Source organism: Pogoniulus pusillus, chromosome 1 (assembly GCF_015220805.1).
Source record: "Pogoniulus pusillus isolate bPogPus1 chromosome 1, bPogPus1.pri, whole genome shotgun sequence".
Taxonomy (NCBI): Eukaryota; Metazoa; Chordata; class Aves; order Piciformes; family Lybiidae; genus Pogoniulus; species Pogoniulus pusillus.
The window spans coordinates 29,859,850-29,887,815 of record NC_087264.1 but is presented as its reverse complement, the minus strand read 5'-3'; the positions used below and the strand labels follow the sequence as shown (position 1 = coordinate 29,887,815).

The 27,966-nt window shown below is 43.8% G+C and overlaps 1 protein-coding gene across 3 annotated transcripts; it reads right to left on the bottom strand.

Moving 5' to 3' along the window:
- ZFYVE1 (zinc finger FYVE-type containing 1) lies at positions 1 to 27,963 on the bottom strand. Of its 3 annotated transcripts, XR_010303005.1 has the most exons (13): positions 27,235 to 27,665; positions 25,673 to 26,571; positions 12,655 to 13,159; positions 9,172 to 9,386; positions 7,032 to 7,138; positions 6,018 to 6,126; positions 5,431 to 5,528; positions 5,208 to 5,325; positions 4,684 to 4,854; positions 3,752 to 3,932; positions 3,131 to 3,244; positions 2,720 to 2,941; positions 2,049 to 2,132 (listed from the first exon to the last, which is right to left on the bottom strand). XR_010303005.1 is itself a non-coding variant. In XM_064146968.1 (12 exons), exons 2-12 carry the CDS (start codon positions 26,168 to 26,170, stop codon positions 1,900 to 1,902), a joined length of 2,349 nt encoding a protein of 782 aa, XP_064003038.1. In that variant the 5' UTR covers positions 26,171 to 26,571; positions 27,685 to 27,963; the 3' UTR covers positions 1 to 1,899. The 3 variants fall into 3 exon arrangements, 2 of the variants coding, with proteins under 2 accessions (XP_064003038.1, XP_064003028.1); XM_064146968.1 differs by lacking the exons at positions 2,720 to 2,941; positions 27,235 to 27,665 and adding an exon at positions 27,685 to 27,963 and having other exon boundaries at positions 1 to 2,132; XM_064146958.1 differs by lacking the exon at positions 2,720 to 2,941 and having other exon boundaries at positions 1 to 2,132; positions 27,235 to 27,664.
- Between the last annotated feature and the right edge of the window lie 3 nt (positions 27,964 to 27,966).

Here is a 27,966-nt window from a genome sequence, read left to right as displayed (position 1 = left end):
TTGAATCAGATGCCAAAGATTTTATAAGAGGAATGTCATGGCTGCTTTCTCTCTGTGCATTAACATGGTAGTAAAGCTACATGCATAAACAGCACACAGGGCACAGCCTACAAGCCAAGAACATATTGCTCACCCATTAAAAAAATAAAAATACTTTGAAGCACAGAATTATGCTGGATGTGCAGAATGCCTTTCAAGAGAGGATTCCTACCTGCTCATGCCCTTTCTTGGGAAACTGAGTTTATGGCCCATTTTGCTTACACAGACATGAGACAGTCCCCAGAAAACTCAGCCAGTACCAAAGGTGTCCTGGAACATCCTCCAAGTCTACTTCCATGTGTAGGCTGGATGTAGTTGCAAAGGAGCAATCCCTTTGTGAGAAGGTTCTTTCAGAGACAAAGCAAGAACCAATTGTCACAGGGAAAAAGTCAGTAGCCTTGTTCAGCAGATAAAGTCTTTTATAGCAGTTAATTTAATAATACAGTCCTAAAACAGGGTCTTGAGCACTCATTTACACAAGAGCACATTTAATAAGCTGGGGGGAAAAATACCACAGTTCCAGGATATTGCATCAAACTCCAGCCACTCCAAGAGGAGACAACTCTTGTGGTAGAAGAATTCTTTTCTATGTAAGCCAAGAAGGGAGAATTTTAGGCAGTTTAATCCACAATGGTCACTTACTTCTTATAAATGGAACCACAAATCCACAGTACAAGACAGTATTAGTTAGGTTAAGTGGTGCTTTTGATAATAAGAATCAGTGAATTCATTGCAGTCCTTTTATTAAAGAATGAAGTCCAGTGAGTGCCAGTTGCTAGGAGCAAAGAAGAAAGGTTCCCATTTTCCAGGTGGATTCATAAGTTCGTATTGTTAGAAAAAGGATAAGTCAAATCTGTGCAGTTTCTATGCAACCACTTCTGAGAACACAGAGGCTCCAGAGACTCTGTGACCACTTGAAGTGGGAGGCAAGAAAAGTCATCACAACCCAAACAACGCAAACTTCATACTTCAGAATCGCCTATGTAACTTGTTCTCTTGTTCTGCTCTGGACAAAGCTTTTACCTCTAACAAGCTGGCAGAGGAACTTGAAGAAAACCTGAGTACATGAGAACATAGTCAGGGAGAGCAAGACCCTGCTATCTTTTGATCTGGTATTGAAGTTCAAATGGCAAAATCAGAATGCTTTGCCTTCTAATATATGAATCGCTTTACCTTTCAGAGCTCTACTGGTCTCTCTGAACATGATCTACTTCAACTTGATACTTCTTGCACTGCAAGATCACTGCTCATACCACAGTTCAAACAAACTTGATTATGAACCTGGGTTTAAATCTTCCATGGCCAGAAGTACAGCACCTCCAGATGCAGAGCTGGTTGAATTAATGGGTATTAATTCACACATCAACACTGGAGATTCCCTGGCAGCACAGATTCCAAACCTTCCTCACAAGACATCATGATCAGCAAGATGTTCCAAAACAAGATTCAGAAGGCCGTGTACCTGATCAGCATAGTAAGGAACAACACCATCCATCATTTGAACCAGGAATACTCAAAGCTGCATTAGCCAACCGTATTCTGAATATACTAAATTATACATAGATTAATATACTGAGAGATATATAATTTTTTTTAATTGGAATAAAATACACTGGGGTTTGGGTTGCTCGTTTACAAGGGAGCTCCCTCTCTTCCCCAGTTACTTTGAAATTAAAACCTAGAGGCTGAACATAAACTCATTCCCAGCATTTCAAGATGGATGTAACACAAGAGGAGGCCAGAAACCAGAACCATGCACTCTGGCCACAACAGGTTAGGAGGTGAAAGGGAGACCAGATTTGTTTCATTTGTAACCCTGAGACAATAAGGAATTGCAAAGATCTGGAGAAAGGCCTGGGGTTAAAGGTCACCAGGCTTTTTATTGCAGTTAAAGCAAACCCGGACTGGGTGATCCCATCCACGAGAGGGAACTGCTCTGCGGTCATGCGAGCACTCGTCACAGAATCCCTGGCCGCAGGCCCGACAGTGGTGCTTGGAGAGTTTGATACTGAATTCCTTCCGGCAGTTGTGGCAGTGCAGGATTTCATGGTCTGGTACCCAGTATGCAGGTCGGGCTGCATCTTTTACCAGACCTGTGGATGAAGGGAGGTGGGGAAGGTGAGAGAGAGGGAGAAGAAAATAATCTGTGAACACAAACACGTCAAGAATGCACTGCAGTGGAAGCACTCACACACTGCAAGTCATAACACTGCCACTGCGGGGAAGAAGACCTACTGATAGAATACTTCAGTGTAGCAGGGAGCCACTTGGACCTTAAACGGTGGCATCTTCCTTTATTCAGACTCTTCCAGAGGTTGAGACCCTTGCTTTTCCCTACCTTAAGTTTCAGCTGTGGCCAAAAACCCAGTGTCACCAAACCAAACATTGAGAAATGCACACACTGCCTGAACTGAGAAAGGGATTCATTCTGCCTTTCATTGAGGTGGACAACAAACACCCACACCAGTAATGGCAGGACATGCTGCAGGCAAAGCAGCAGAGTAGCAAGTCAGATCCAACAACAGAAGATTCAAATGCAAAGTGCTGACATACCTGAACTGCTACACAACACATGAAAGAGCAGCAAATGTGCACTGTCCTATGCTTGCCATTAAAGGGCACGTCACGTGTTACTTTCCCAGTATTACCAACCTGGACATTTTCAGATCCTCAGCCCTACCTTGCAGAAGTACCAAGTGCCAGCAGTATCCAAGAACACACTTAAAAAGCACTCAACATCTCTGGAAGAAAACCAAACCTGATAAAATGCTTCCTAATTGACCAGTCTTTAGGGAACTGCAGCTGGCAGCTGCATCAAGGGAGCACGAATTACTCACAGATTGGTGCACATACATTTGCACAAACGGAGAAAAGAGAAGGTATGAACTGCAGAAACAACATGCTGAAAGTCAAGAGGAAACATCAAGGGAGAAAGATGCACAGGAGTGTAAACTCTTGATCAGCAGCGGAGATATCAGCCAGCCACGCAAACTTTTAGTGTTTAAACAGAAGTTTTGCTCTGCAAAACCAAAAATGCCTCTAGGCTTAAAAAAAAACACAAACAAACCAAATCCATCAGAACAGAGCTCACCTAAGGGAATGTCCATGGCTGTCACCACTGCTCCAAGGGTGTTTTGCACAGCTTCCCCCACCTTCCTAGCAATGAGTGTACCCCCTTCTTCATCTGAAGGCAGCTCGGCCACATCTGCACAACACAAAACCAGAATAGGCTTAACACCCAAGTCCAGCACCATTTCCACCACGTTTCAGTTCATTTACGTTAGGAAGAACCAGCGCCAAACCCTAAAATGCAACTTAGAGCCTCTCCTGTATCTTCCACATCCCCAGTCTTGGATTGCAGCATTTGCACTTCCAGTTCAGCAACAACAGACCAAATACAGATGCTGAAACAGCCCCATCTCTGCTTCGATGCTATCCCACACCACTAGCAGGTGCTGGAAAAACAAAGTAAGGATCCAGTTAGAAAATTCTGTCAGAGGCTCACATGCCTGGCAGCTCACTGCAAGGCTCGTCTTCCTGACAAGAGATTGACCTCTTCGGCTTCCCTTCTTCGGCACTCTGAACCAGAGCCCTGTTGGAACAACACTGTCTACATCCAACAGGAAGTGGTTGTGAACCAGAAGCCAGAGACAAAACTTCAGACTAACTATATTGCCCAGGGATAAATTCATCACAACTAACTCAAAATTACCTAACTGGATGCCCCTGTTGTCATAGCAGTTGTCACACACACGCACTGGTGCTGGTCCCCAGCCTCTCTCAGGCACTGGACGGGTCTTGGAAGAACAGCCATCGCAGAAGCCCTCTCCACAGGCCCGGCAGTGATGCTTAGTGTCATTATCTTTAAAAGGTGTATTGCACTTATTACAACTCTAATTAAGACAACACAGAAAGAAAAACTGTTAGTTTGACCTTCCTTAATAGAAAGATAGAGAGCAGAATCCCAGCATGGCCAAGACTCAGACTGAAACTGAAAAATCCAGTTACACCCAAAACTTGGGTGCGACCAGCCCCTTAACTTCACCCTCGGGAAGCAATTCAGACAGTGCTACAGCAGTGAAGCAAACAGATTGTTGTGATCCCTTCACTTGTAATCAAAAAAATGTTACATCCCTGTCATGTAGGTCTGAGCAGTGGATATCTGACCTTGATGTGTGGGGGCAAGAATTCAGAAGGCAGATTTTGTTGAAGAAGCATCTGTTTGCAGCAAGACACACAGACACACAATCTTTTCCTAGTTGAATTGTTTGCACCAGCTTTTTGTTCTGGTTATGGAACCAGAGTTAAGTCTGTGCATCTATCAACAGCAGTAGCCAGATTTAAAAGGTTAATTCTCCTCTCCAAAAAGCAAGTTCATGCAAGCCAGGATCTTCTGTGATACTGCTGGGGGAAGAGCTTGCAAAAAGTAGGGGGAAATAGTCTGTTTAGCAGAGCTGGGCAGAGTCTCTGTACTTTCTTTGGCTAAAAAAGCTGAAGGCTTTTCAGTTCTCAGAACTGAAGGAGAAGGGCTTATTACAACAAACCAAGAAGCAGTTGGTATCTGCAAAATTCTGTATTACTTAAAAGGTGAGGAAAAGGAGTTCTAGTTATACAAAGCTTTCCTCCACAGCAGTTGCTATTTACCAGAATCTGAGAGTTGGGCCTCCAATAAGCTGGGGCGATCTGGTCTGTCAACCAGGAGGTCACAGCTTTTGTGGGTCCCAGGCTAAGTTCAGATACTGATTGTGCCATGAAATTCATCCCATCCAACAAACGCTGGGCTGCATTGTTGTTGTCCTTCAGAAATCCATCAGTCTGGAATGAGAATAAAAACCAGAGAAAGCTCCTTTTTTTATATGCAGATGGCTCTGCAACCCACCTCTCCTGTTATACTGGAGGGCAAGCAGCACAAAATACTTCTCAGCCCTGCTTTGCAGTACAGGGGTAGGTTTTAATGGTGTGTCACACATGTGAAGTGTGTATGAACTGGCCAGGTTGCCACTTTAAGGTGGACAAATGACGACTGAAGGCCCTGGCAAAGGTTCCTCTGAACAGCACAAACAGGGACCAGCTGAAACAAAAGCCAATCAATTTTCTCCATCAATGTCCAGAAGAACCTGCATTAACATGCATGTGGCTGCTCACACAGACTATAGAGCAAAACTTACCCCTGGCCAGACATGCTCAATTTCTGTCCTCACTACAGTGTTCACAGGATCTTGGTTGCCGAACCAGTACTGCCGGCTGCGGTACACCACTCCACAGTTTGGGCACTCAATCACATATCTGTGAAATAAGAGGACAGGTTACCTCAGGAAGGTACTGGAAGTCCAGTGCACCAAGCAGGGTAAAGCCAACAGAAAGCAGCAAGGTCATAGCCGCAGTACTCACCCTGACCAGGCGTATTTGGCAAGGCCCAGCCAAGGGGAGTCAGTGGAAGCAGAGGTTTTTGGCACCACACTGACCTCCATCCCTCGTTCATAACAGGCCTATAACACAAAGGCTCAGTTAAAACTGCATTCTTGGGAATCTCAAACTCCAGGTCTTGAAACATTTTGGCCACATAAAGCATGTACAGCAAAGGAGAGCACTCATCAAACTTATAATCAATAATGACAGCACGGTATAAACCCCACAATGGTAGCACAAAATTTTCCTGCCTTCTCCAGAAAAAATATTACTAATACCAAGTAATGGGCATAAGCAAATGAGAAGAGTACCTACCACATCAAGTATGTAGAAGGTCAACATTGTGCAGGCTGAGAGCAGCTGGATTCACAATTTAGCTAGCAAATGACACACAGCATGCAGAGGTGATGACCTCTCCAAGCAAATATACAAGTTCAACAGGGATCAGTTCTTCTTGTCAATGCTGTAACAAGGCTTCTCCCGTTTGAAAGAATGCAAGAAAATAGGCACATGCCTCTGACACTCCTCATTCTCCTCTCTTCAGACCTCATTCTTGCCTCTCTACTCACCTTGCAAGTGTAGACTCTATTATCATATTGGTGAGAATATCTGCATCGACTTTTGGATTCATGAGGGACTCCTTCCTTTGCATGGTTCATGCTCTTCTTACAGCCACACCTGAGCACCCAAAAGCAAACCATGAGCTAATGCTGTTAGATACAGGGCAGGAGTTCATTTGTACAGACATGGCAACTTCAAGCATTTTCACAACTTTACATACAGCAAAGAGAATTTATCACTGAGTTGCACACTCTCTGTAAAGAAGCAAAACAATTGTTTCACAGTACAAAGCTGCACAACACAACAGCTCAGTGCAGAAAATGATCACTGTAGCAAATCTAAATTTCATAGAATTTAAGGAAGGACTAACCAAGTTTGGAAACTAACCAGGACTGAGTTAACACTGCAACCTTCCTCACATAATCATAAAAGAGCAGGAATGTAGTGCTGTATGACGTTGGAGAGAAAATGTTTTCAGGAGCATAATCACTCAGTAAGATCATGCCACTATAGCACCTCACAGACTGACAGCACTGACTGCCATCTACTTCCCTTCCAGGCTCAACCTCTGGGCTCTTTCCAGAGAGCTACAAGCTCAAACCTGGAGCTCCACTTAATTTAAGTCACTGAACAGAGCCTGGGCCCATGATACGTGCTTTAGAATCATTTATACTGTTAAGATAATTGGCAGGAAAAATCATCACAGGAAATGTCAGAGGATTTCTTTAGACATATCTTTCCTCCTGCCCTGTGTGTATTAGGGGAGAAGATACAGGCAGAGCAGTTTTGTGGCCATATGCAAAAACAGGGTAGACAAAGACCATGCATCCAGCTGGAATGCAGCAGTAGCAGTCATCCAATTCACAGAAGAGCTGAATTCCAAGCAAATTTTGCCTGGCAGCACTGCTGTTAATAAGTGATGTCAAGTGTTGAGATGTCACAGAAACATTACGTTCTCTGGCTGCAAACCAGAGCAGCACAGTCCTTCTTGAAGGATAAGGGTGCACTCCTCATCTCCTTACCCACAGCTGAGGCACACACAGGAGCATGTGAAGTATTCATCTGGAAAGAAAGAGCTGTGAGCCATCTGGTCATCAGGGATCTCCCCACTGAATCGGTCACTTAGAGCCTGTCAGACAGAAAAGAATGAGCTGGTAAGGGACTGACAGCAATGCAGACATTTCATGAAAGCTTTTGTTGGCAAAAGCATGGATTGCTCCACTAGGAGACCACACAGCTAAACTAAGGCAAATACTACAAACCAAGCAAGACAATCTCACACCTGTATGAAAGTGATCTGTATGCTTGTAAGATATTATCTTCTCTCCTCTTGTCCCTGCTTTGAATTTCATAGCACAAACAGATGGCAAAAAAAAAATAAATGTGTCCACCTCTGTGCATACAACCCACGCCCAAAATAGTAAGGTGATTGCTAAAAAGACTTCAAGTTCTAGAGACTTCCACAAGGAAACACAGAGAGTTATTTCTTCCAGCACATGAGGACATATTCTTTGTCCCTCAGCTGAGAAAGTACTGCCCTGAGCTTCCCTTTGGCCCATTGAACAATTAGTCTTTTCTGTTGAAACTACACGACTGACACAAAGAGATTTGTTCCCTTTCCTGGGAGCATCTGTTTTCAGATTAAGTCAGTCCTTAGCCTTGGCACACTTAACTTTTTCAGTTCTTCTGGGTGTTATATTAAAACAGCAAGCAGTGGAACAAAGCAGATGGTTAGAGCTTTTCTCAACAGAGATCTCTGAAGGCTTAGGGTCTAACTGAAACTCTTCCCACATCTGAGGTTACTGCAGTGGATGCCTTTCTTTCTCTTCCTCTCTCCCATCTCAGGGTTGAAGTGGGGAACATCACTGCTATCTAATAAGGGTTGACTGCATATACAGACATACATATACCTCTCACCACAGCTTCTCTCAGATAAGATCTCTGCATAGACATCTGATTTCAAAGAACTTCAAGGAAATTAGTGTTTTGAACCCTTTCAAGCTTTACTGATACCAGCCAATGGATTCATAAGTTAGAGGAGGTGGACACAGATCTCTAGCAAGCCCTATGTCCTCAGGAAGTAAGGCAAAAAAAAAGTTAATTTGTAGTCAGTGTGGATCTGATCACAGCAACTGCTTTACTGGACATGAATTTTTAAGTATAATAGCACTTTTATCCAAAATTGAAGTACTTGACATTGCAAGAGAAGTCCTAGAAATTAAACTGGAATTAACAACTTCTTCTGTTTCCTCTTTGCTGTCTGTCTGCTCCCTAATGAAGACGAGTAACTGTACATGCCACCCAGATACTTCCCACTGTGCTTCAGCTACCCTAAAGGCAGAGTGGATGGAATTATCTGTTTCAACAGCTGTGACTAACACCAGAAGTGACTGCTAACACTACCTTCTTCTGCAGATATGCCCCAGCTCTGCCTGCCCCTCCCCAGTGACAGCTGCGCTCTTTGGGCTAAAGAAAATATGATGCTAATCAGGTAGTGGTAGCAATGTGTAGAAACTTGTATGAGAGACTAAATTTTAAGACTCAAAAACCTCTCTGACATCCTAGCATGGTGAAACTTCTGAGGAAATCAATAGCTGCCCTCTCTAGTTCTTTTTCATCTGGCCTGATACTGCACCTTTGAAACAACTTTGTGCTTGATCCAGTTCTAGTTTCTTAGCCACTAAACACATCTTCTTCTTCCTTTTTGTGTCCTAGCCTTTGGGCTACACTACACCCACTGCTTGGTGTTCCCAGCCATTAGCTCCCTACAAGTCTCCTGCATTTCCTCCCCTTGTGCTGAGGCCATTCATAGGAATTTCACCAATAACTCCTTCTGGGCCTCCTCTTTGCAAGTCACTGTGGTGTAAGTTCCAAATACTCACTTTTTTTTTCTCCTCAGTTAATTTTTTTGATTCTGCTCTGTTCTGCTCTTCAACTTTTCTTGGCCTTTAAGCGTCTTTGCTATGGTGGCTGTTTATTTCAATGTGAAAAACAAACAACAAATGGAAAAACAACCACCTACTTGGCTGTTACACAAAAATCATCATCCCCTTGGAAGACCTTATCTGCAGACATTGGCAGGCCTGTGCCACTGGTTCCCAGTTACTGACAGTTACTAGCAATGGCAATACAAACGATTGTGATGAACTCTTCTCCACTTACTTTTAGTGCTTTGTAAATAACCCCAGGCTGTCTAGGTGATCGAGTGGTATTGTTCTCCAGCTGCTGTTCCACAGCTCTTCTAAGTCCAGAGAAATCTGTTGGAGGATTGTATGTCCTTGTTCCCTTGTAGTGGATTGAGCTGAAAGCCTCAGGAAAACAGCTTAGCTTCCGAAACCGATCCTGAATGAGCTTCTCAGGAACCTCAGAAGGATGATCTGTATGTGAAAGCATAAACAACTGATTGTTTAAAATAGTATTTAAAATTGAACAGTGCCGTCATATAAACACAGTTCAAGTTTTCCTAATTCAACTTTCTGTTGACCTTTTGAAGTTATTATATTTCACAAGAAGAAAAAGAAACCGTTTTCAAAAGCAGACTCTGGTTTTTGAAACACAGCTTTAGATTCTAAGACCAAATTCACAAGCAAAACCAGAAACACTGAGCTTTGAAAGCATAGATGCCCAGAATAAAAAGCAATTTATGACATAAACTCCATGTCAGCACAGTTGGTGGCTCTTCTCACCAAACCATGATTTCATATAGCTAGTCCTAACATATGATAGGTGGAGGCCATAAACTTTATATGGGCTGCTAATTATCTAAGCCAACCATGTAGCAAGGAAGACTCAGCCTCTACCAGCCCCTTGTACATGGTGCAACACTTTAGAAGGGGCCATATCAGATCAGACCTCACAGAGGTATGCAAAGTCTGCCTGCTTCCAAGTACGTGCTGTACATTTCAGAATAAGGCAGACCCCTTCTTCCCTCCCCTGAAGCCATGTATTTATCTCGATTATCCACCAATAGATGGTTAAAGCTTACTGCAAACACACATGTTAAGTGGTTTCATTCCTACTCTTACCATGACCAGAAGTGACCACAAACCCAACATTTTTTACTACTCTAACTTTGCAAACAAGTGCTACTACCATCATGGGTCACTAAATCCAATCTACTGAAACAGCACACTCCAACAGCTACATGAAACTCTGCATCACTAATCAGCAAATTGGTACATAAGAAGAGGAAGTGCTGTAGCAGGTAAGCTAAAAATAATTCAGAAGTCACTTTAATAATACCTGTTTGAGCTAGATTTCTAGCTCAGACACTAACAAAAATTTGGAACAGAGAAACTTAGAAGTGGAAGCTCTGAGTGGAGAGGTGAACAGGCCATATAATGGCAACAACAGCTAAGTTACTATAACTTCATTGGAACATCAAGAGCTTTATGTCTGGAAGCACATCTTGCACCTTCCCTTTGCTGCTTCTGCTGTGCCCACTGCTATCATCCCCTGCAGCTGTTCTTGTCACTTTGCTGCCACTTAGACCCCTTCCCCATTTTCCTTAAGGTTATTATACTTCTGTAGTAGTTTACTCTCCTTATACTGTTATATTGAACTATAAGAAATACAATTTCATTTTTTCCTGACTTCCCAAAAATCCATGTTGTAGTGAGTTCACCCTTTCAAAGGAGGGATCCGGGTTAAGGAGGTAGAAGAAACAATGTCAAGTTCTTCTACAGCTGGTTGGCCATGCCCAAAGTGTTAATGAATGGAGTGAAATCCAGCCTGCAGACAATCCCAAGTGGTGCACCCTACAGCTCAGTACTGGACCAGTCCCAGTTAACATGTTTATCAATAATCTGGATTAGGAGATCAAGTGTACCCATAGGGAACTGGCAGATGACACCAAGCTGTGTGGAATTGTTGATCTGCTTGAGGGTATGGAGGCTTTCCAGAGGTATCCAGAGCAACCAGGTTGGTAGGCCAAGGCCAATTGTGCGAGTATCAATAAAACCAAATGCTGGGTTCTGCACTTTGGCCACAATAACCCCCATCAGCACTAGAGGCCTGGGGAGGAATGGCCAGAAAGCTGCTCAGAGAGGCACCTGGGGTGTTGATTGACAGCCAGCTGGACATGAGCTGGCAGCACACTCAGGTGGCCAAAAGAGCCAGTGGCATTCCGCTCTGTATCAGGAATAATGTGGCCATCAGTATCAGGGAAGTGATCATGCCTCTGTACTCAGCTCTGGTGAGACCTCATTGGAGCACTGCGTTCACTTTTGGGCCTCTCACTACAGCGAAGACATTGAGCTGCTGGAGCATGTCCAAAGAAGGACAATGAAGCTGGTGAAGTGTCTAGAGAATAAGTCTTATGTGGAGCAGCTGAGAGAACTGGGACTGTTTATTCTGGAGAAAAGGAGGTTCAGGAGGAGACCTTCTCATTCTCTACAACTATCTGTTCAACCAAGTAACAGGACAAAATGGCCTCAAGTTGCACTGAGGCAAGTTTAGATTGGATATAAGTTTCTTTACTGCAAGGATTATCAGGATTTGGAATGGCTTGTCCAAGAAAGTGCTGGAGTTTCCATCCCTAAAGGTATTTAAGAGTCATACAGATGCAGTGCTTTGGGATATGGTTTAGTCAAAGACTTGTTGATGTTAGGCTAATGATTTGACCTGATGATCTCAAAGGTCTTTTCCAAGCTAGGCAATTCTCCAATTTTGTGAAGATCTCACTGGTCCCAGGTCAATGTGAGCAGGGATCAGCTGTGGTACTACATATCAGGAGACTCCCAAATGTTCAAAGACAGAAGGACTGACCTTCAGCTATTGCAAGCCAACTCACCAGGGCTCTTGCACATCAAAGCATCAGAAATGGTCAGAATGAAAAAAGGTCTCATCATGCCTTCTCAAGTATGAAAAACACCTGAGGCCAGGAGAAGAAATTTTCACCCCTACATAAGCAAAAACTAAAGTGTGCTGTGATTTCCACAGTACAGTGCACTTCACTCAGATATACTAAAAAATTACATAATCTAAATATGCAAAATCCATTATGACATGATCCCAGTTAAAAGATCTGGTGGAAACTACTGCATGTGATGGGAATAGAAGTGTGCCAGGCCTGCTGCTTTGGCTGTAATGGATACTTGCACAAAGAAAAGCTGAGTCAAACCATCAGCTCTGTGTCACCACACAGCCTCCATCTCAACCTCACACCAACCTCAGAACGACATTGGCGCATAGAATTAAAAAAAAGCAGATTGAGAGTACTGCAAGTATTAAAGTTCCCCAATTTCACTATTCTTGCTGATCCTAGTTTCTACACAGAATTTTATTTTAGGTTTCTTGCAACAAGATACTCCATACTCCTGCCAAAATCCCAGAGTGTCTCAGTTTTCACCTTCTCTGATGTATCGCTCATGATCTTGCATGATGACCCCTCCCATGACTGGCAGAATCCTGATCATGACTAGAGAGCACCAATGTCCAGCTGGCTAAGAGGATTATTCTATCTGATCTGAGGTAGTCAAATCACCATCAGAGAATGCTCTGCTATTTCCATAGCCTGGCTTCCAGGAAGGAAAAAGTGAGAGCTCTTTCACATGGTAGTAAAGAACACTTAATAGTCAACACAATCTGATGATTTCTAGATAGCATTTGGCACAATGTAATTCAGTTTTTTTTCTGTCTACTCACCAGAGCCCAGTAGCTTGGTGTACACAGTCTCATGAAAGATGATGACACCTGGACCCAAAGTTGACAGAGGAACATCTAGGCCACAGCGGGCAGTGGTAGCTTTCAGCTCCTTGGTGAAATGTTTTAAATAAGCCTCGGAGGCATCGCCGAGAAATTTGAAGAGATCATTGTGGAGCCTGTCAGCACGAGTACGGTAGATGACGAGGTCAGAGATGGCCAGAACTTTCAGCAGCAGCCGTGTTCTCTGGCTGAGGTTCACAGTGGCCCCCAGCAGCCCCTCTGTATCAATTACCACCACTTTGCGCACCGGATCATAGGCTGCCCAGACTCCAACTGTGCAAGACTCTTGGGCTGGAGAGGTCTTGAAGACTTCCCGGCCGTAGAAGAAAGTGTGGTTAAGGGTGTGAGATTTGCCATCTCCAGTGTTCCCAAAGATGGACACTACCTTTAGATGCTGTTCAGGACTGCAATCCAGTTTCTTAATAAATTCCTCTTCATTCTTTACCTAAAAATAACAACAAAAGAAACCCACTCTGCAATTACAGTAGACAACACTGAAAACACAGATAGTTTCAGGATTCACAAGTTTAATGAGTTCATAGTTCCTGTTCTGATTTTGCCATAAGTTCCTGAAGAAACTAAAAGTCCAAAGCAAAATATTAGAGAGCAGTTTTGTAAGCCATACACCCGAGCAGGACTGAGGATGTTTCATCATGTAGCTGTTTTGGAAGTGACGCTTCACTGCAGTTACCTGCCTAGTGAAACCTCTGGTACCTCGCTCCATTCCCTGAGGAAGACCTTTTAGGGACAGGAGTACACCCTTACCTCCAAACCTGTCACAACAGCTACTGGAGCACGGCAGACACCCTCAGTAGCACTGGTCCCCGGGAAAGCATCCAAATGTGGATGCAAAATAGGGGAGTGCTTTTGTCACCTTAACTTGCCTCATGCAGAAAGGCTGGGCAATTGTCTAGGGAGAAACAGCTTCTCTCTGCAGCTGTGCTGTATCTCTCCACAGCCTGGGGCTCTCAGACACAGCCTGTCCTGCTCCCATTGCTCTCCACTGATAGACCCTTCAGCTGGAATGAGGGGCAGAGAAAAACGAAACGAAGTTGTGCACTGGAGTCAGGTTGTTGAAAGAGGTCAAGCTGTTTTTTACTGAACTACCTCAATGATCCATTCCCTAATTGACTGTACTGTTCTTTCATTTAAAAGCCAAACAGAGGAACAAACAAAAACCATCAAAACACAACACTCAAACACAAAAAGATAGTAGCCTTCAGTAGTTAACTTCTCTTTGGCTCCTCAAAGATTAAGTGACAAATACCACGCTATTTAGGTTGAAGAACAGGGCATTTTCTGCTTAGATACCAGGGCAACAGGAAACAGGTAAGCAAGCAACGAAACAGGTTGGGGTTCTACGAGAGCCTGCCTTATTTTTGTTGCAGAATATGGCCTTGGCTTTCAAAGATTCCATGCTTCTGGCCACTGTTGTTTATCACTTGCTTTTTCTTCTAACAGACTTTATCGATGTGCTACATAACAGGGAAGAATATGACAGAATCACTTTTTGAAAAGGATTAAATTCACCTCTCCCCCCACGATTCCCTCCTCAAGGAATTCCTGTCAGCTGAAAAGAGCAGGGCTTCCATCCCCCTCTCACTTGCCTCTCAATTTCTGAAAGGTCCTTGGCTATTTCTCCCCCCCTCAAGTACAGTTGGAAGGTCTCACGATACATGATCCACAGAGGCCATGAAGTAGCAAATGGTTTCTTTGAAAAAGTTTATTCTTAGATCAGCAATTTAGTTTAAGGCCCTGCCAGCCCCATTTGCTCTGGTCAAATCTATCAGCAGCATCTAGACTCTGAAGGAAAATAAAAAACAGCCAGCCTGCCAAAAATTAAAAAATAACCAGTGTGCCAGATTGTGGCTGGGAACAGCGTCTGGAAAAAACAACTGTGGAGCTGCAGTAGCTTCTCATGGACTCCTAGCACTTAAGGCAGCCTCAGCATGGAAGAAAACAGGAAATGGACAAACCAAAATGCTCTCAACAACATCTCTTCTGCTGCCTGTGGGAGACCATCAAGACACATTCAAGTTACAGGTGCACAAGAAAAAGTCTGCTTTTTTTGTAGTTGTGGCTATTAGCTTGTCATCAGTAAGGCAGTTTATATCGCAGAGAGTTCCCCTTAGTGTCTCTGGAGATGTCTCTGTGGGTGAAAGGAAGTTCTTGGTCCAGGGGATCGCTTCTGAAAACATTCACAGATTTGACACTGTAATAACATTCTGTGTGTGTAAGCAAAAAGGAAGATGAAAATTTCTTCTCCAGTTTTGCTTTAGTTTTTTTAACTCTTCCCTCTCAAACATCTTATTATAAGGGTGGTAGATTCTGTATTTGCTGGTCAGGGATTATTCATTCCCTGCACAGCACAAAGGAAGGCCAGACTTCACGCAGCTGCTTACATATTTGCTGGATAACTAATAAATAAGGTCTTTTAGGCAGCAGTGGTTATAATCTTGGTATCAGTTTAGGAGAGTCTGTAGAAGGGGCTGAGCCAATAATGTCAGAAGACAAAGGACAGCGCAGACCACAGGAATAGAGGTAGCTCTGCAATTCATTCCCACCAGTGAGAGGCAGTTGTCACAAAACTCCACTGTAGCTGAAATGGTCCCAAACAGAGCTAATGTGAATGGCCACACTACCAACTTTCTTTCACACTCCTTGCATTTTAACAACTGCCCATACCAGGGCAACTTGTGTGAAGAACTGGACTGCTGAGCTAGACAGAAAAAAGAAGTCAGTTCCAGATCCATATCCTGATCACTCCAAGAGAAAAGTTATGCTGGATATCAAATCAGGCACCCAAAGCACTTTTAAGGCTCCAGGCCATTTCAGACTTCCTTTCAAGATAGAGCTCAGGAGTGATCTGGACAGGAAATCACCCAGGTGCAAAACAACTGCAGCAAAGTCCAGATAGTCCAACACAAGTGTGTTGCAGCATTCTGTAATGGATAAGAGCAAGCTTAGATATGAAATGTTTCCTCGCATGCTTTAGCAGATGTCAAAATGCTTCCTGAGCAGTGGTTGCATTGAGACACTCATTTTTGGGTAGAGAACCAGTAGACCTATTTTCTAGGAGGTTGTCTAAGCCCTTTGTGAACCTGCTAAGTTTTACATCCTGCAACATCCTGCCACAATAAATTCCATGTAGGGAGAGGGAAGAAATAAAACAACAACAAAAATCAAGCCAATACAACTAAAAAAAGTGTCCTTTTGTTGAATGTGCTTATATATTGTCTCTTGCTCTTGTGCAATTGTCTTCTTTAATCACTTCTAAGCATAAGTACGATACTCTCAAAGAACCACCCACAACAACCCCCAGTTCAGTAATGATATTTACTTCTGTTGAGCAAGTTCCTTTAACACATTTAAGTCAGAGTAGATGTAGTAAGTGTCAAAGTACCAATTCCTATGGATTTTAATTCCCATTTCTCCTTTTCGCTTCTCATCTCGAAAGTGCAAAATTATACTATTTCTAGCACCAGAGGTTCATTTACACTGCTGTTGTGCCTCACAGTATTCTCCTCTAGAAAGAAGTTTTTACTTCATCCTGGGTTAGAACCCTGGTTAGCCTTCATTCCTAGCTTTAACTACATTTCTGTTAGCAACTGTCATCCAGGCCCCCATACAGTCACTCCACCCAAGTCGAGCTGAACTGAAGGTGAAGCTCTTCAGCAGGAAAAGCAGAGAAATTTACAGCTCAAGTTCTCATCAAGGAGGACACAAATGCATACCCTGCTGCATGGGATATTTAGATCTGAAGCCTATTTGTCACCCATGCTTTGAAATATTATACCAAACATAACTTCCCTAGAGCCGACCCATAACAAAAGTAGAACTGTTTAGGAAGAGACAAGAAATAAAAACTGCTAAACTGACATCCCTGCCCATGAATTTCCTGGAAACAGTGTTATTAAAACAACAAGACCTTAAAAGCTTAGGAACAAAATCCATAATGTAGAGGGGAGTTTCCAATGACCTGTACTCAGACAACTTTAAATCAGTCTCCAGGCAAAATAAACAGTAAGAGAATTACACCTTTTTGCCAGAGTTTCTCCTTCTAAAACTCTTTATGGATCCTTTAAGCCTTGCCAATATTCATGGAAGTGGTATAGAAAGCCAGAGCTGTGCCACAACACCACAATGGCCCCCAAAAAAACCCGAGAGTGCTTGGCATAGTATTCATAAGAGTACTTTAATTTGCCAGATTTACACTGTCATTTCAATTCACATGGGCACTTTTGTTGTTGAGTTTTGAAATCTCACTCTTCATTTGACTTGATTTTGAAAGTATTTTACAAACTAAAATGCCCTTTCTGCAATCAAGATAGAGATCATATTAATAATTACATTAGAGTCATCAGACTTGTCTGACAACCAGCACAGAACACTCTTCTAACACACAACCACTAAAACAGGATATAAATTTAACACACTTTTCAATTAATGGAAAAATAAACTAGAAGATTTGTAACAGCATGTCCAAACACAGAACAGCATGAGACTGCAAACATCTGAAACAAATTAATCTTCAAGTACAAGTGGTCAAAACAATAAAGCGTTTCTTAATACTGGCAATAGAAGCAATTCTGTTCACAGCTCAAAAAAATATTTTTAAAAGGTACTGCTTACAAGAATTCAACCTAACACCTGAAATCAGAGCAAGAAATGGCAAAGCAAGGTAGAACAATATATGCAACCTTTTAACCAGCCCTGAACTTCTAAACCACAAAACTGAGACCATTCTTGGTAGTTGATCGTAAGGACAGAGTATCATATCAATCATTAAACCTGGAAGCAGAACAGATCTGCAAGACCTGCCCACCTCATCACACACCAGCTCATTACAACACTGCTTCTAAATTTTTTAACTATAAAAACCTGAGCTCCTATCCACAGGTAGATTTGCACAAACGTCTTTAGGTATGCACCCATAAGTTCCATGTCCTACCATTACATCACTACATTAGAATTTCAGTGCATGCTGAAAACAGAAGAGAAACCTATAAAGCAAATATCTTTCTTCAACTACAGCCTGTAAGAGAAGCCTGAGAGGAATAACCTGCACGAGAGTGCAGTGCTGTCCCCAAAACTGTTATCTCCACAGGGCCCCTCATGCTCACTCAGAAAGGCAATGCATGAATGCAAAGAAGCACAGGTGGCCTACCCCAGCAAGTTCAGTGTAAGTGGCTGTTAAAAAAGCAGCTGAAAACTCTCTGCTTTTGCTCAAGGAGAAATTTTTGTTGATATTTCCAAATATGTCTTGCTAACAAGTGAGAAGAAGGACTGCATAGCTCCCTGTGAGAAAGAGAAACTCTTTGCTATGAAACCCATAACATCAGTACAGCCAAAAGAGGGGCCCTAGACTATCCTAATTCAAACTCAGTTTCTGCAAAGATCATAGACTAAGTCAAGATGAAAGAGATCTCAGAAGCTCCTTACTCCCTCCCAGCTTTTAGAGGCCTCCCAAGAAGAGATTTAGGATTTTGATTATAAGCAGGTGCACAAGAAGCATATAGGCCAATTTCTAAGTCCAAGCACCTCTAGTTCCTTACCTTCGTCTCCTACAGTTTCATTCAGGAGTACGCTATTAACCATTGACCCAGCAAATACACAAATACCATGACTGTCTTCAGTACTCTTCTAGATTTCAGCCAAGCTGACAGGGGACATCAGCATTTTCAGGACCAGAGTCCTACAGAGCTTCAAGCCCAAACTGGATGACCTGACAGCAGATGCATGGAGGGCAAAAAACAAGATGGAGAGAGACATACCCTGATGATTTCAGGTTCCAACACTCCTCCTCACCGTCAGCTGGTTTCACTTATTCCCCACACTAAGTGCAGGACTGGCTCAACCAAAGGACAGCATTTCTATTAGGGGTGCTCTGTATCAGCTCATCTGCCTTCACTGTATTACCACTAACAGGTTCTGTTTAAACCTATTCCATTATCCTTCATACACAGCCATGATAATAGTGTCTCTGTTCAGAGTCTCTTTTTCAGACCAAAGCTATCCTGTTCCTTCCCACAGCTTCGGCTAAGGAATTCAGAGACAGTATTTCCATGGGTTTGCACAGAGCACAACAGGTCCTACAGGTCTCTACATTGAAGGGTGGAGGCTGCCCATGTCCAGGGCCCATCTGTTACAGAACTCTTCCCAGAAACAGAGAAGAATTAAATCCTGCTTAACAACCCTACCCAAACCTATTTCACAAGTTTTAAGGCAGTGGAGGAAAAAAAAAGAAACATAAGGAGATGTGATACCCAATATGATTGGACTTCTCCTTAACCCAAGAGGGACCATTGACTGAAATATTGCTATTACCAGCTAAGTTACCCTTGGGGATGACAGCAGAGTTATATGGAACTGCTGAAAGCAGAAATAATAACAGACATCTCACCAATCTGTGTGGTATCTAAAAAACTGTTTGCAAGAACTAAAAACTGTTTAAATCTCCAGGGTAAATGCAATTGCTGCAAAAATAATACTTAAAGAATGTCATCTAACTCTTAAAAAAGGAACCATAAACCATGAAGCAGAATTCATTATTCTGGATCCTAGGTACCTTTCAACTTCTCTGTGGATGTTAACTTGGCCACACAGCTACCAACTTCCATGCCAATGTCACAGCTGCAGGAGCAGGCACCCACATTCAGGTGTGGAGAGTTGCCCCGAAGACAGCGAGTTAATTCATGGTCTACTGGCCTTCCTCAGTGCCTGCACAGGCACTACTTTATACCACTGTCCTTTTTAAGAGTGGCAGTTACAAACTTCTGTTAGAGTTCCACCCTTCCTAGAAAACAGTTAGTGTGGTTATTTCTCCAGTTGCAGGGTGTTTTGATAGGCAGCCCAAAGGACTGCCTTTACACAATCATACAGCAAGGCATTACCAACCAGGTTAAAAGGCAAAAGGTACATGGCAACACCACCTAACTTCTAATGACCCCTGAAGAAGTAAGAAAATGGAGGAGATGGAAACAACAGAAAGTCTGGAGGACAGCAAGCTACCAGTCTCCTTTTCTTGAATGCACCCTAAAGGACTCACATCCTGTTCCTGCAGACAGCACACAGGTAGTGAAAAGAATTCCCTGGATAAGTATAGCAGAGGAAACACTTTGAACACCCCCTTTTCCCCACTAACCCTGTTTAGCTCAGGAACTGAACTAAGTTCAGGAACTCCTTGAAGGAAACAGTTGGGAGTTCTAGAGTGACTTGCTACCAGCTTCTCTCACCTGCACTCTCCTTCGCTTTCACAGGTAGCAAGCAGGAGACTTCACTTTAATTATGGCCCGGGAGAACTGCATCATGAAGAAAGTGCAAAAAAGCAGTTCCAGAGAAAAGCAGTATTTTTAAATGGTTGTGTTCAGATCAGCTAGGAGTCAGCCTGAGACTGTTAAAGGAACTGTGTATTTATTGGATGTGCCTCTCCCATCTTCTAAAAATACTCTTCAAAATACTGATACACGTCTAGTGGAAGAAAGAGCACTCCTAACCAGCAACTCCCAAGTCAGAAAAACAGTGTGCTTCAGTGCAGCAGAGGGAACTGTAAATCTCACAACAGACCAGGATGGGAGAAATACTGAATAATAAGATAGTAATAAAGAGAAAAATTCCTAGGCTTAGGACAGCAAACTCCCCAAAATACTCTGGCAAGAAAACTTCTCTGAAGTACGAGGAGGAGGAAAACACATCAACAAAACAGCAACAGTGATGAGGGACAGAAATGACATATCCTGACCAACAGATCACATTGACCTAAAAAAACTTGGATCTACTGTATTTCTTCTTGCTCCTCCACATTCATAGCAAATATACCAGCTGTGACTCTTCAGTTTACAGGATATGGACCAAAATTCCCAGAAACTTACATCCGACTGTGCTACTCTTAAGCACAGAAAAAACAAACGAAAACAAAAAACCCCACACCAAAACAACAACCACCAGAACAAAACAAACCCAAACCCACCAAACAACAACTACTAAAAAAAACAACAAAAAACCCACAAACCACCAAGCACACAATACCTCAAGAACAAATCAAGCATAGATGTCACAGAAACTAGTACTATTTGCTGGATAGATGTTTTTCTACTACAGAGGCAAGCAATAAGACTTAAAAGAGATTGTGATCTCATAGAAGAGAAGACATGTCAGCAAAAGAACAAAAACACTTTACCAAGAAAAGCATTCCTAGTGGCTCTCCCTTTCCTCATCCCTAGACTTTGGTCAGGCTCAAATCATTAAGTAGCAAAGACAAATCACACTACTTCATCAGGTTTACAGTGGAGATGAGAAAAACAAAGGAGGTGGCATGCCTAAAGAGCTATCCCTCTGTCTGGCTAACTTTTTAACAGGAGAGGACAAAGGAGGACACCTGGACCATTACGCTGTTAGAGGCTGGTTACTTAATGATTGTATAAAGCAGTCTGCATTCAAATAAAGGCCTCAAGTCATTCTGCATCATCTAAACTGACTGCAAAGCATTATGTAGATCCTGCTCAGTGTGTGCTGAGGGAAAGAGCTTAATCCTTCAGGTGTCTAACCCTTCTAGGAGAAATAAAAAGAACTCAAGGAATGGGGATGGATTTAAGAAATTGTGGTATCTACTGGCAAAATGAATAGACTAATTAACGGAAGGAAGGGAAGTCACAGTGGGTATCTCCAGAGGACCCAGTAATAAATATGTGCTCCTTTCTTCTACATAAAACTAAACCGATGGGAGCATTACTTGTGACTAGCTAACTAGTTCCTGTCTTCTTGGTAAGACAGGCTACAAAGTCAGCACCTTTTATTTTTCTGTGCAACCCAGAGACTGGGTGATTTCCTTCGACAGAGCTAGTTTCTGGTCAAAGATCAGTGGACTCCTTAGGGCTGACTACTAACAATCAAGCATGTCCTCCATCTTCTGGGTGAATGAAAGACTTTCCCTACTTCTATGAAGTGCCATGTGTCAAGTCCTCAATTAGGGTTTCAGACAAAGTGTTATCACAGAAGTCACTAGTGGCACTACATCCAAGTTCTCATCCTGCAGTAAGAACTCTCAACATCTGTTTCCCAAGTTAAATGTATTAAACTGTTGTTATGCGTTGTTAAACAGATCTTTCCCCTTACCTCAGGGGCAGGAGTAAATAGGGTTTCCCCTACAACTGAGATGTAACTCTGCGTTAGGCTAGAGGGCTCTACTGCAAAGGTGCTGTACAAAGCAAAAGAACTCGATACTGTTCCAGCAGCTGCATAAACTTGAGTACAAGGGACAATGACAGATATAGAGGAGTGGAAAAAGAGACAATAAGACAGCATCAGAACCTGAAACAAATGTTATGTTTTTCTTAATAAATCCATGAGTACAAGGGAATTTTAAAAGAGATCAACGAATTGATTCCATAAGTTCTTAAGGGAAGTGCCTCCTGCGTACACAGGGCAGCACTAGTGACAGCACACTGATGCCTGCTTCAAAACTCAGCAAGTTGGAGATGAAAAAAAAGGAAAGATGACATCCTGACAGAGCAGATCAGGAGATTCAGCTGGGGAATTTAACACATTAAAAAAAAAAGGCACACAGTTTGAATCTATCATGGCAAAGATGTGATGAGAGCAGTGACAAGACAGAAGCAATCGACTGAGGAAGTAATCCCCACAATACCATTCTGAGTAGAGATGAACAAACTAGACAGACTATGTCAGAGCCAATTAGCAAACAGATGCCACAGTTATCAAGAACAATTTGATTGAAGTCTCAGCTGTAGAGATGTAATAGATAAGGCCAAAAGTTTAATATTGTGTGAAGAGAACCTGCACAATAAAGCCTGAGAAAAAGGACCTAGAATGGGATATTAACTGCAGATTCCACCAATCTGTGAAATATGGAGATTTGTTTTCTGGAAGAAGCAGTAAATAAGGTCTTAAGAGGGGGATAGATCCTTCAAGAAGGAAAGGAAAATTTGTGGTGCAGGTCAAGACAGCTGAGGACTAACTCAGAAGAGCCACAAAGCATCACGCTATGTGCTGTGTGAGACAGCTGGAGTTGGACTTCACAGTGGACAACCTCTCTCTGGTTCTTCCACAGACTTGCAGCATAAACTTGGATTTAACCTTTAATGGCATTTTCGTAACACAACAGAGCCAATCTCTCTTGAAGGTGGTCAGATACAGTGTGGTTATGCTGAACATCACAGAGAAGCTTGTTACACAGAGAGCTGATGGTGGCCAAAGTTCCTACAAATGACTGCTTCACAAGCAGCGGTTTCAATCCAGACTAAATGGATTTGAAACAAACACAAGAAGTCCAACTTTCAGAGCTTACAGTTATGTCTGCAAAGCACTAAAGGCTCCAAACTAACTTTGAGCAGGCTACCACACCTGTGCAACACAGCACAGAGACAATTATACAGATCCCCAAATTATCATAGCTGTATCAGTGCAATGCTGAGAATCTCCACGTCTTAGCTAAACTAATTTTCTCAGAGAGTGGCTTGCACATTAATCTATGTTGCTTCTGGATATGGAACTAGTTCAGTCATTGCTTACACACTAAAAATGTCCTTCAGTTTCAGGGCTACCACCTCCAAGAAGCCAACAGGCACAATGAAACAACCACCTGAGCTTAACAACTCCAAGTGCCAAAGGATACTAAAAATAAAAATCTCACTGTCTTGTGCTCCCACCTCAAGGAACCACTTTCAAGTAGGAATTTAGTGTCAACATCAACAAGTACCTCGTTCAGTCATGTTTGCTCAGTGGATGCATAACTAGTTCTGCCCAGATTTATAGGACCAGCATTTAACAGTGCTATGACAGAATCTACCACTGATAGCAAGTCAGCAGTTCCATCTCTTATTTCCTAAGCAATACAACCATCTTCAAGTTCCAAGGGTCAGAGAACAAAGACAGCTGCACTCCACAATTCTGAACAATTCTTCTCCTGTCTGCTCACACTTAAGCACACATCCTCAAACCCTGAGCCTCCACATTTCAAGTTATTAAAATGTTGTAATTTCTGGACAAAAAGTTGGTTTAAATAAAGAATACTTTAAGTGTTTCTTACAATCAGCAGTAATATTGCTAATAACAACACAGAATAAAAGAAAGGGGATTGTTCGTGTAGCATAATTGGCTGTTTAGTATTCTCAAGAGTAAAAGACTACAGAACACGTCTTCAGAGGTAGCTAGTCATCTGATGGCCTTCTCTAAATAAAGGTCCTTAGGCTCACTAGCAGAAACATCTTTATAATAGTAAGCACTCTATGTTCCAGCTGCTAAGAAACATTTTAAATGAAAACTCCAACTGCTTTGACACTGGCTGTGAGATGGCTCATGCATATTCACCTATGAGGATGAGAAGATCACTCCAGATGGAAGAGCTCTATTTCAACATCTTCATTAGGAAGCAAGATCATTTAAGAGATTTTTCCACCCTGTTCTGCTCCAAATTGCTATGACCTGATACAAGGCCATTGCTGTCCCAATAAGGAACGTAGCTTTATTGCCTGTGACATTCAAATAGCAACACGCTTGCAAGAGGCAGCCAAGTCTACCTCAATAATGCTTACCGATTCAGAAGCATAAAGATAACTTAAACTGGTACAGTCACAGCTTATGAGCAGCTTTCCAGGACAGTCCTGTTCGAAGGCACTTCAGAGCTTGCTAGATGAAGGTTAACGAAAAGTCTGCATCTTAAAGCAATAGTTGCCATGCATCACAAGGAAAGACGTATGTGCTTAGGGAAGGCATACAAACTAAAGGCTGTTACTACACCTGAAACTCAGACACCAGTGGACTACATAGTGGTTTTCCTGTGTTGATGTTTCATAAGGACTTTCTATCCTTCCTGCCTTTCCACTCAAATGCTGTGAGTTTGTCAGCCAGTATACCTGAACTGACCCAAATATCTTGCATCTATTCTACATTAACATAATTGGAGGATACATATATATGCACACAGTCTTCTAAAGGATAGAATAGCTGGAAGATAATTCAGTCTCATTTTTGTACTATGTCTACCAGACACATTGACTGTTACTATGACGGATCCAAATAATTAATCTACCAACAATCAGATCATCATCACACTACTGCTGGTACTGGGAACCATAAAACAAAGCTGGATTTTCAGCTGTGTAACTATTCTGTACTTTTACTTTCACACATCATTATTTTCACATTTGTAAAGTACTTTTTACATTGTAAAATGCTTACACTTACCAAACCTAGAAGTGACCAAGAGTTCATTAACTGTTATACTGAATGCTAGATTCTAAAATAATACCTCCTGAGATCTATAACTTGTTCCTTGCCAGCTAGTACTTTTACCATTATTACTAGCAGGTCTACCTCACAGTGACAGCCAGCTTCCCCTCTTTCTGCAAAAGACTAACAGGGAACAGTTTGTGCCAAGCAATACAGCTTATCTATGACATCTGCAGGACTTTGACTCATCATGCCTACTTTATCCTAAAAATAAGATGGCTTTACTGATTCCAAAGGAGTGTCTCAGGAGGCTGTAGTCTTGCTTGGTACAGTGCCCACTCCTAATCATAGAATAAGACACTGGCTGCCAGCACTCCCATTTACAAGATACCTACTGTAATAGTCTCTGTTCAGTTTTGCTCCGGAATGATCAGCATCCTGCACAGAGAGCTATTATCTTACTTGTATGTATCTCAGTAGAGTTGATTCTTTCACCAGCTTCACTTACCAAGCCACTAAGAGAAGGCTCTTGCCATACACAAGGTTTTAATGAACTTGACCTTTTGAGGAAGTCAAGAGCAAGGCCACTCCAAGGCAGCATGTCATTCTTGGCCCAAGATACTTAGTGCCACTCAACTGGCTGTTCTTGCATTTTGTTAGCCTTGCTGCCTGTTACACTTTAAGTACTAACTGCGCATCACAACAGACGTTAGCGTGAGAAAGAACTTAAAGGATCTCATCCATTCACACAAATCACAGCAGTTCTTACCTGAATCTCCTCAGTTTCATCCACTAAGAGGAAACTCACAACTTTCTCTGTCATTTTCCTTCTCCTGGTCTCCTCATCCATCCCCTCCTCCTCTTCCTGCTCTTGGGCTTTGCCAGCATGGTACACAGTGACAGGGTGCTTCCTTCTGTTCCCCCCAGAGTGTGTTCTCTTTTGACACTCCACACAGAGGTTGATTTTGCACACCTGGCACCTCACTGCTGCTATCTGCCTGGAGCCCGTCATGCTGGCATGCATTATGTTCCCATTGGCACCTTTGCAGGAGTCACAGTACGGGACATGGCCAGGTCGTATACGGGTCCGTTCATGGTTCCGTAACCTTTCAGGCTGGTGCAACTCCTCTTCACAACGCTGGCACTGTAGGCTCCTGCACTCATCACACTCAAAGATTGCTTCATCTGTCCCACTGCAAACATAGCTTTCCTGGCACAGGAGTGTTGTGTTCTGTCCTTTCTCTGCAGTTTGTGTATGGGCACTCATCTTTAGATTTCCTTAAAGCAATGGTCTTCCCTCCTGTTTGTTTTGAAGTATCATATGTGTTAAAGTCAGCTGCAAATTCAGTATCTTCACAAGGGAAAGAAACACAACAGGAATGCTGTCTGTACTTAATTTTAAATAGTTAAATAAATATTTCTGCAAGATTCATACACAGACCTGCCTCCCAAGGAAAGACTGGTTAAGTACAGGTAAAGTTTTGTTTCTCCAAAATACGCTTAAGCAATGCGTCTGATTTCGTGTCGGGTTATACCCAAACGCTGATAGGCATTCTGCTTCTGCTTGGCTGTGTAACGTAGTTTCCAGCGGTGAGAAACCCCCCTAGTTTGGCGTATTTCAGCAGACAGTGCAAGTCTTTCCCTGAAGCTGGGACCGGAGGGAGGCAGCTGGTGACACAGAGGCAAAAAAAAAAGGCATCAGACACGCACAAGTGCATATACATGTACATATACAGACACAGAGGACTCCGTCAACACTAGAAAATTCTCTGCTTTCGCTCCCCAGCTAAGCTCCTCCTTCTAAGTTCACAGTATTTATTTGCTGGGAATTTACTGATGTGCTTCGCCAGATAAACAAAAATCCGCTCTCTTTGTGCGCTCCTTCCAGTAACTCCGCGGCCGGGCTGACAGGCGGCCGGTTTTCTGCCTCCCCGACCCAAGTTGCCAGAGTAGGCCTCCGGTGCCAGCGCCCGCTAAGCGTAGCCTGCGCACCGAGCCGCCTTTGTCTCGACCTGCTGCTGCCTCCCGGCTGCGCGGGGCCCCGGCCCTGCCTCCCCACGCCGGTCCTCGGGCGCCTCCCGGCCCACACAGAGCCACTCTTGGCTTCGGACTGACCCTTGGCTTTCGCAGAACTGGCGATGACGGAGGAAGAAAGGAGGGGAAGCAGCGAACGTAGGGCAGCCCGCCGGGAGCGCTGCCCCGCGGCTGTCAGTACTTGGGGCTCGGCTGCCGCTGGGCCGAGCGGGGGCGGCGGGCAGCCCCCCGTGGGCCGGCCCTCGTTACGTAACGCCGGTGCCAGCCGCCGCCTCGCTCCCGCAGCCTGCACCTTACCTGGGGGCTGCGTCCTGCGCGGCGCCGTCTAGCTCTAAAGAGCAGCCGGGGAAAAAGGGGGAACCCCTCAGCTTCCTGCTGCCAAGCGTCGAGAGCGGTCAGGGAGCTGCGGCGAGGGCGGGAACAAAGGCAGCGCGGCACGGGGCGCAAGCAGACGGGCTATTGTTTACAAGCCGACGGCCACCCTTCTTCCACTTCCTCCCGCCGGCACCCGGTGACTAAGGAGTCGGGTGCCGGTCGCCGCTTCCTCCTCCTCCTCCCCACGGCCCGCTCCGATCCCGGGGGGGGAGTCCCGGTTCGCCTCCCCCAGGGGCCGGGGCGGCGACCCGACCATGCAGGCGAGGCGCCCGAGAGGGCTGGGCAGGGCAAGACCCGCGCCCCCTCCACCCGCTCCCCTCGTTGTCAGCCGGGATCAGCTGATCGCGGGGAACTTCGGGGTTATTTTCTCACCGCGGAGACGGGAAGGCGGCGGGCGGGAGGCGGGGCGGCGCCGGCACGCCGGGAGCTGTAGTTCGAGGGCCCGCCGCCGCCCCACAGTCGTCAGTGCCGCGGGGCCTGCTGGCAGATGTAGTTCCCGTGCTGTAAGGGGCGGTGAAGCCCAACATGGAGTCCCCAGGGCTGAGGAAGGAGGGTAACGGGGCAGAGATGACTGCGGTTGACGGTGGAGGTGCGTTAGGCGTGGCGGCCGTAGGCAGGCTCTGCGGTCCTGGTACTTGAGGTTTTGGCTTCTAC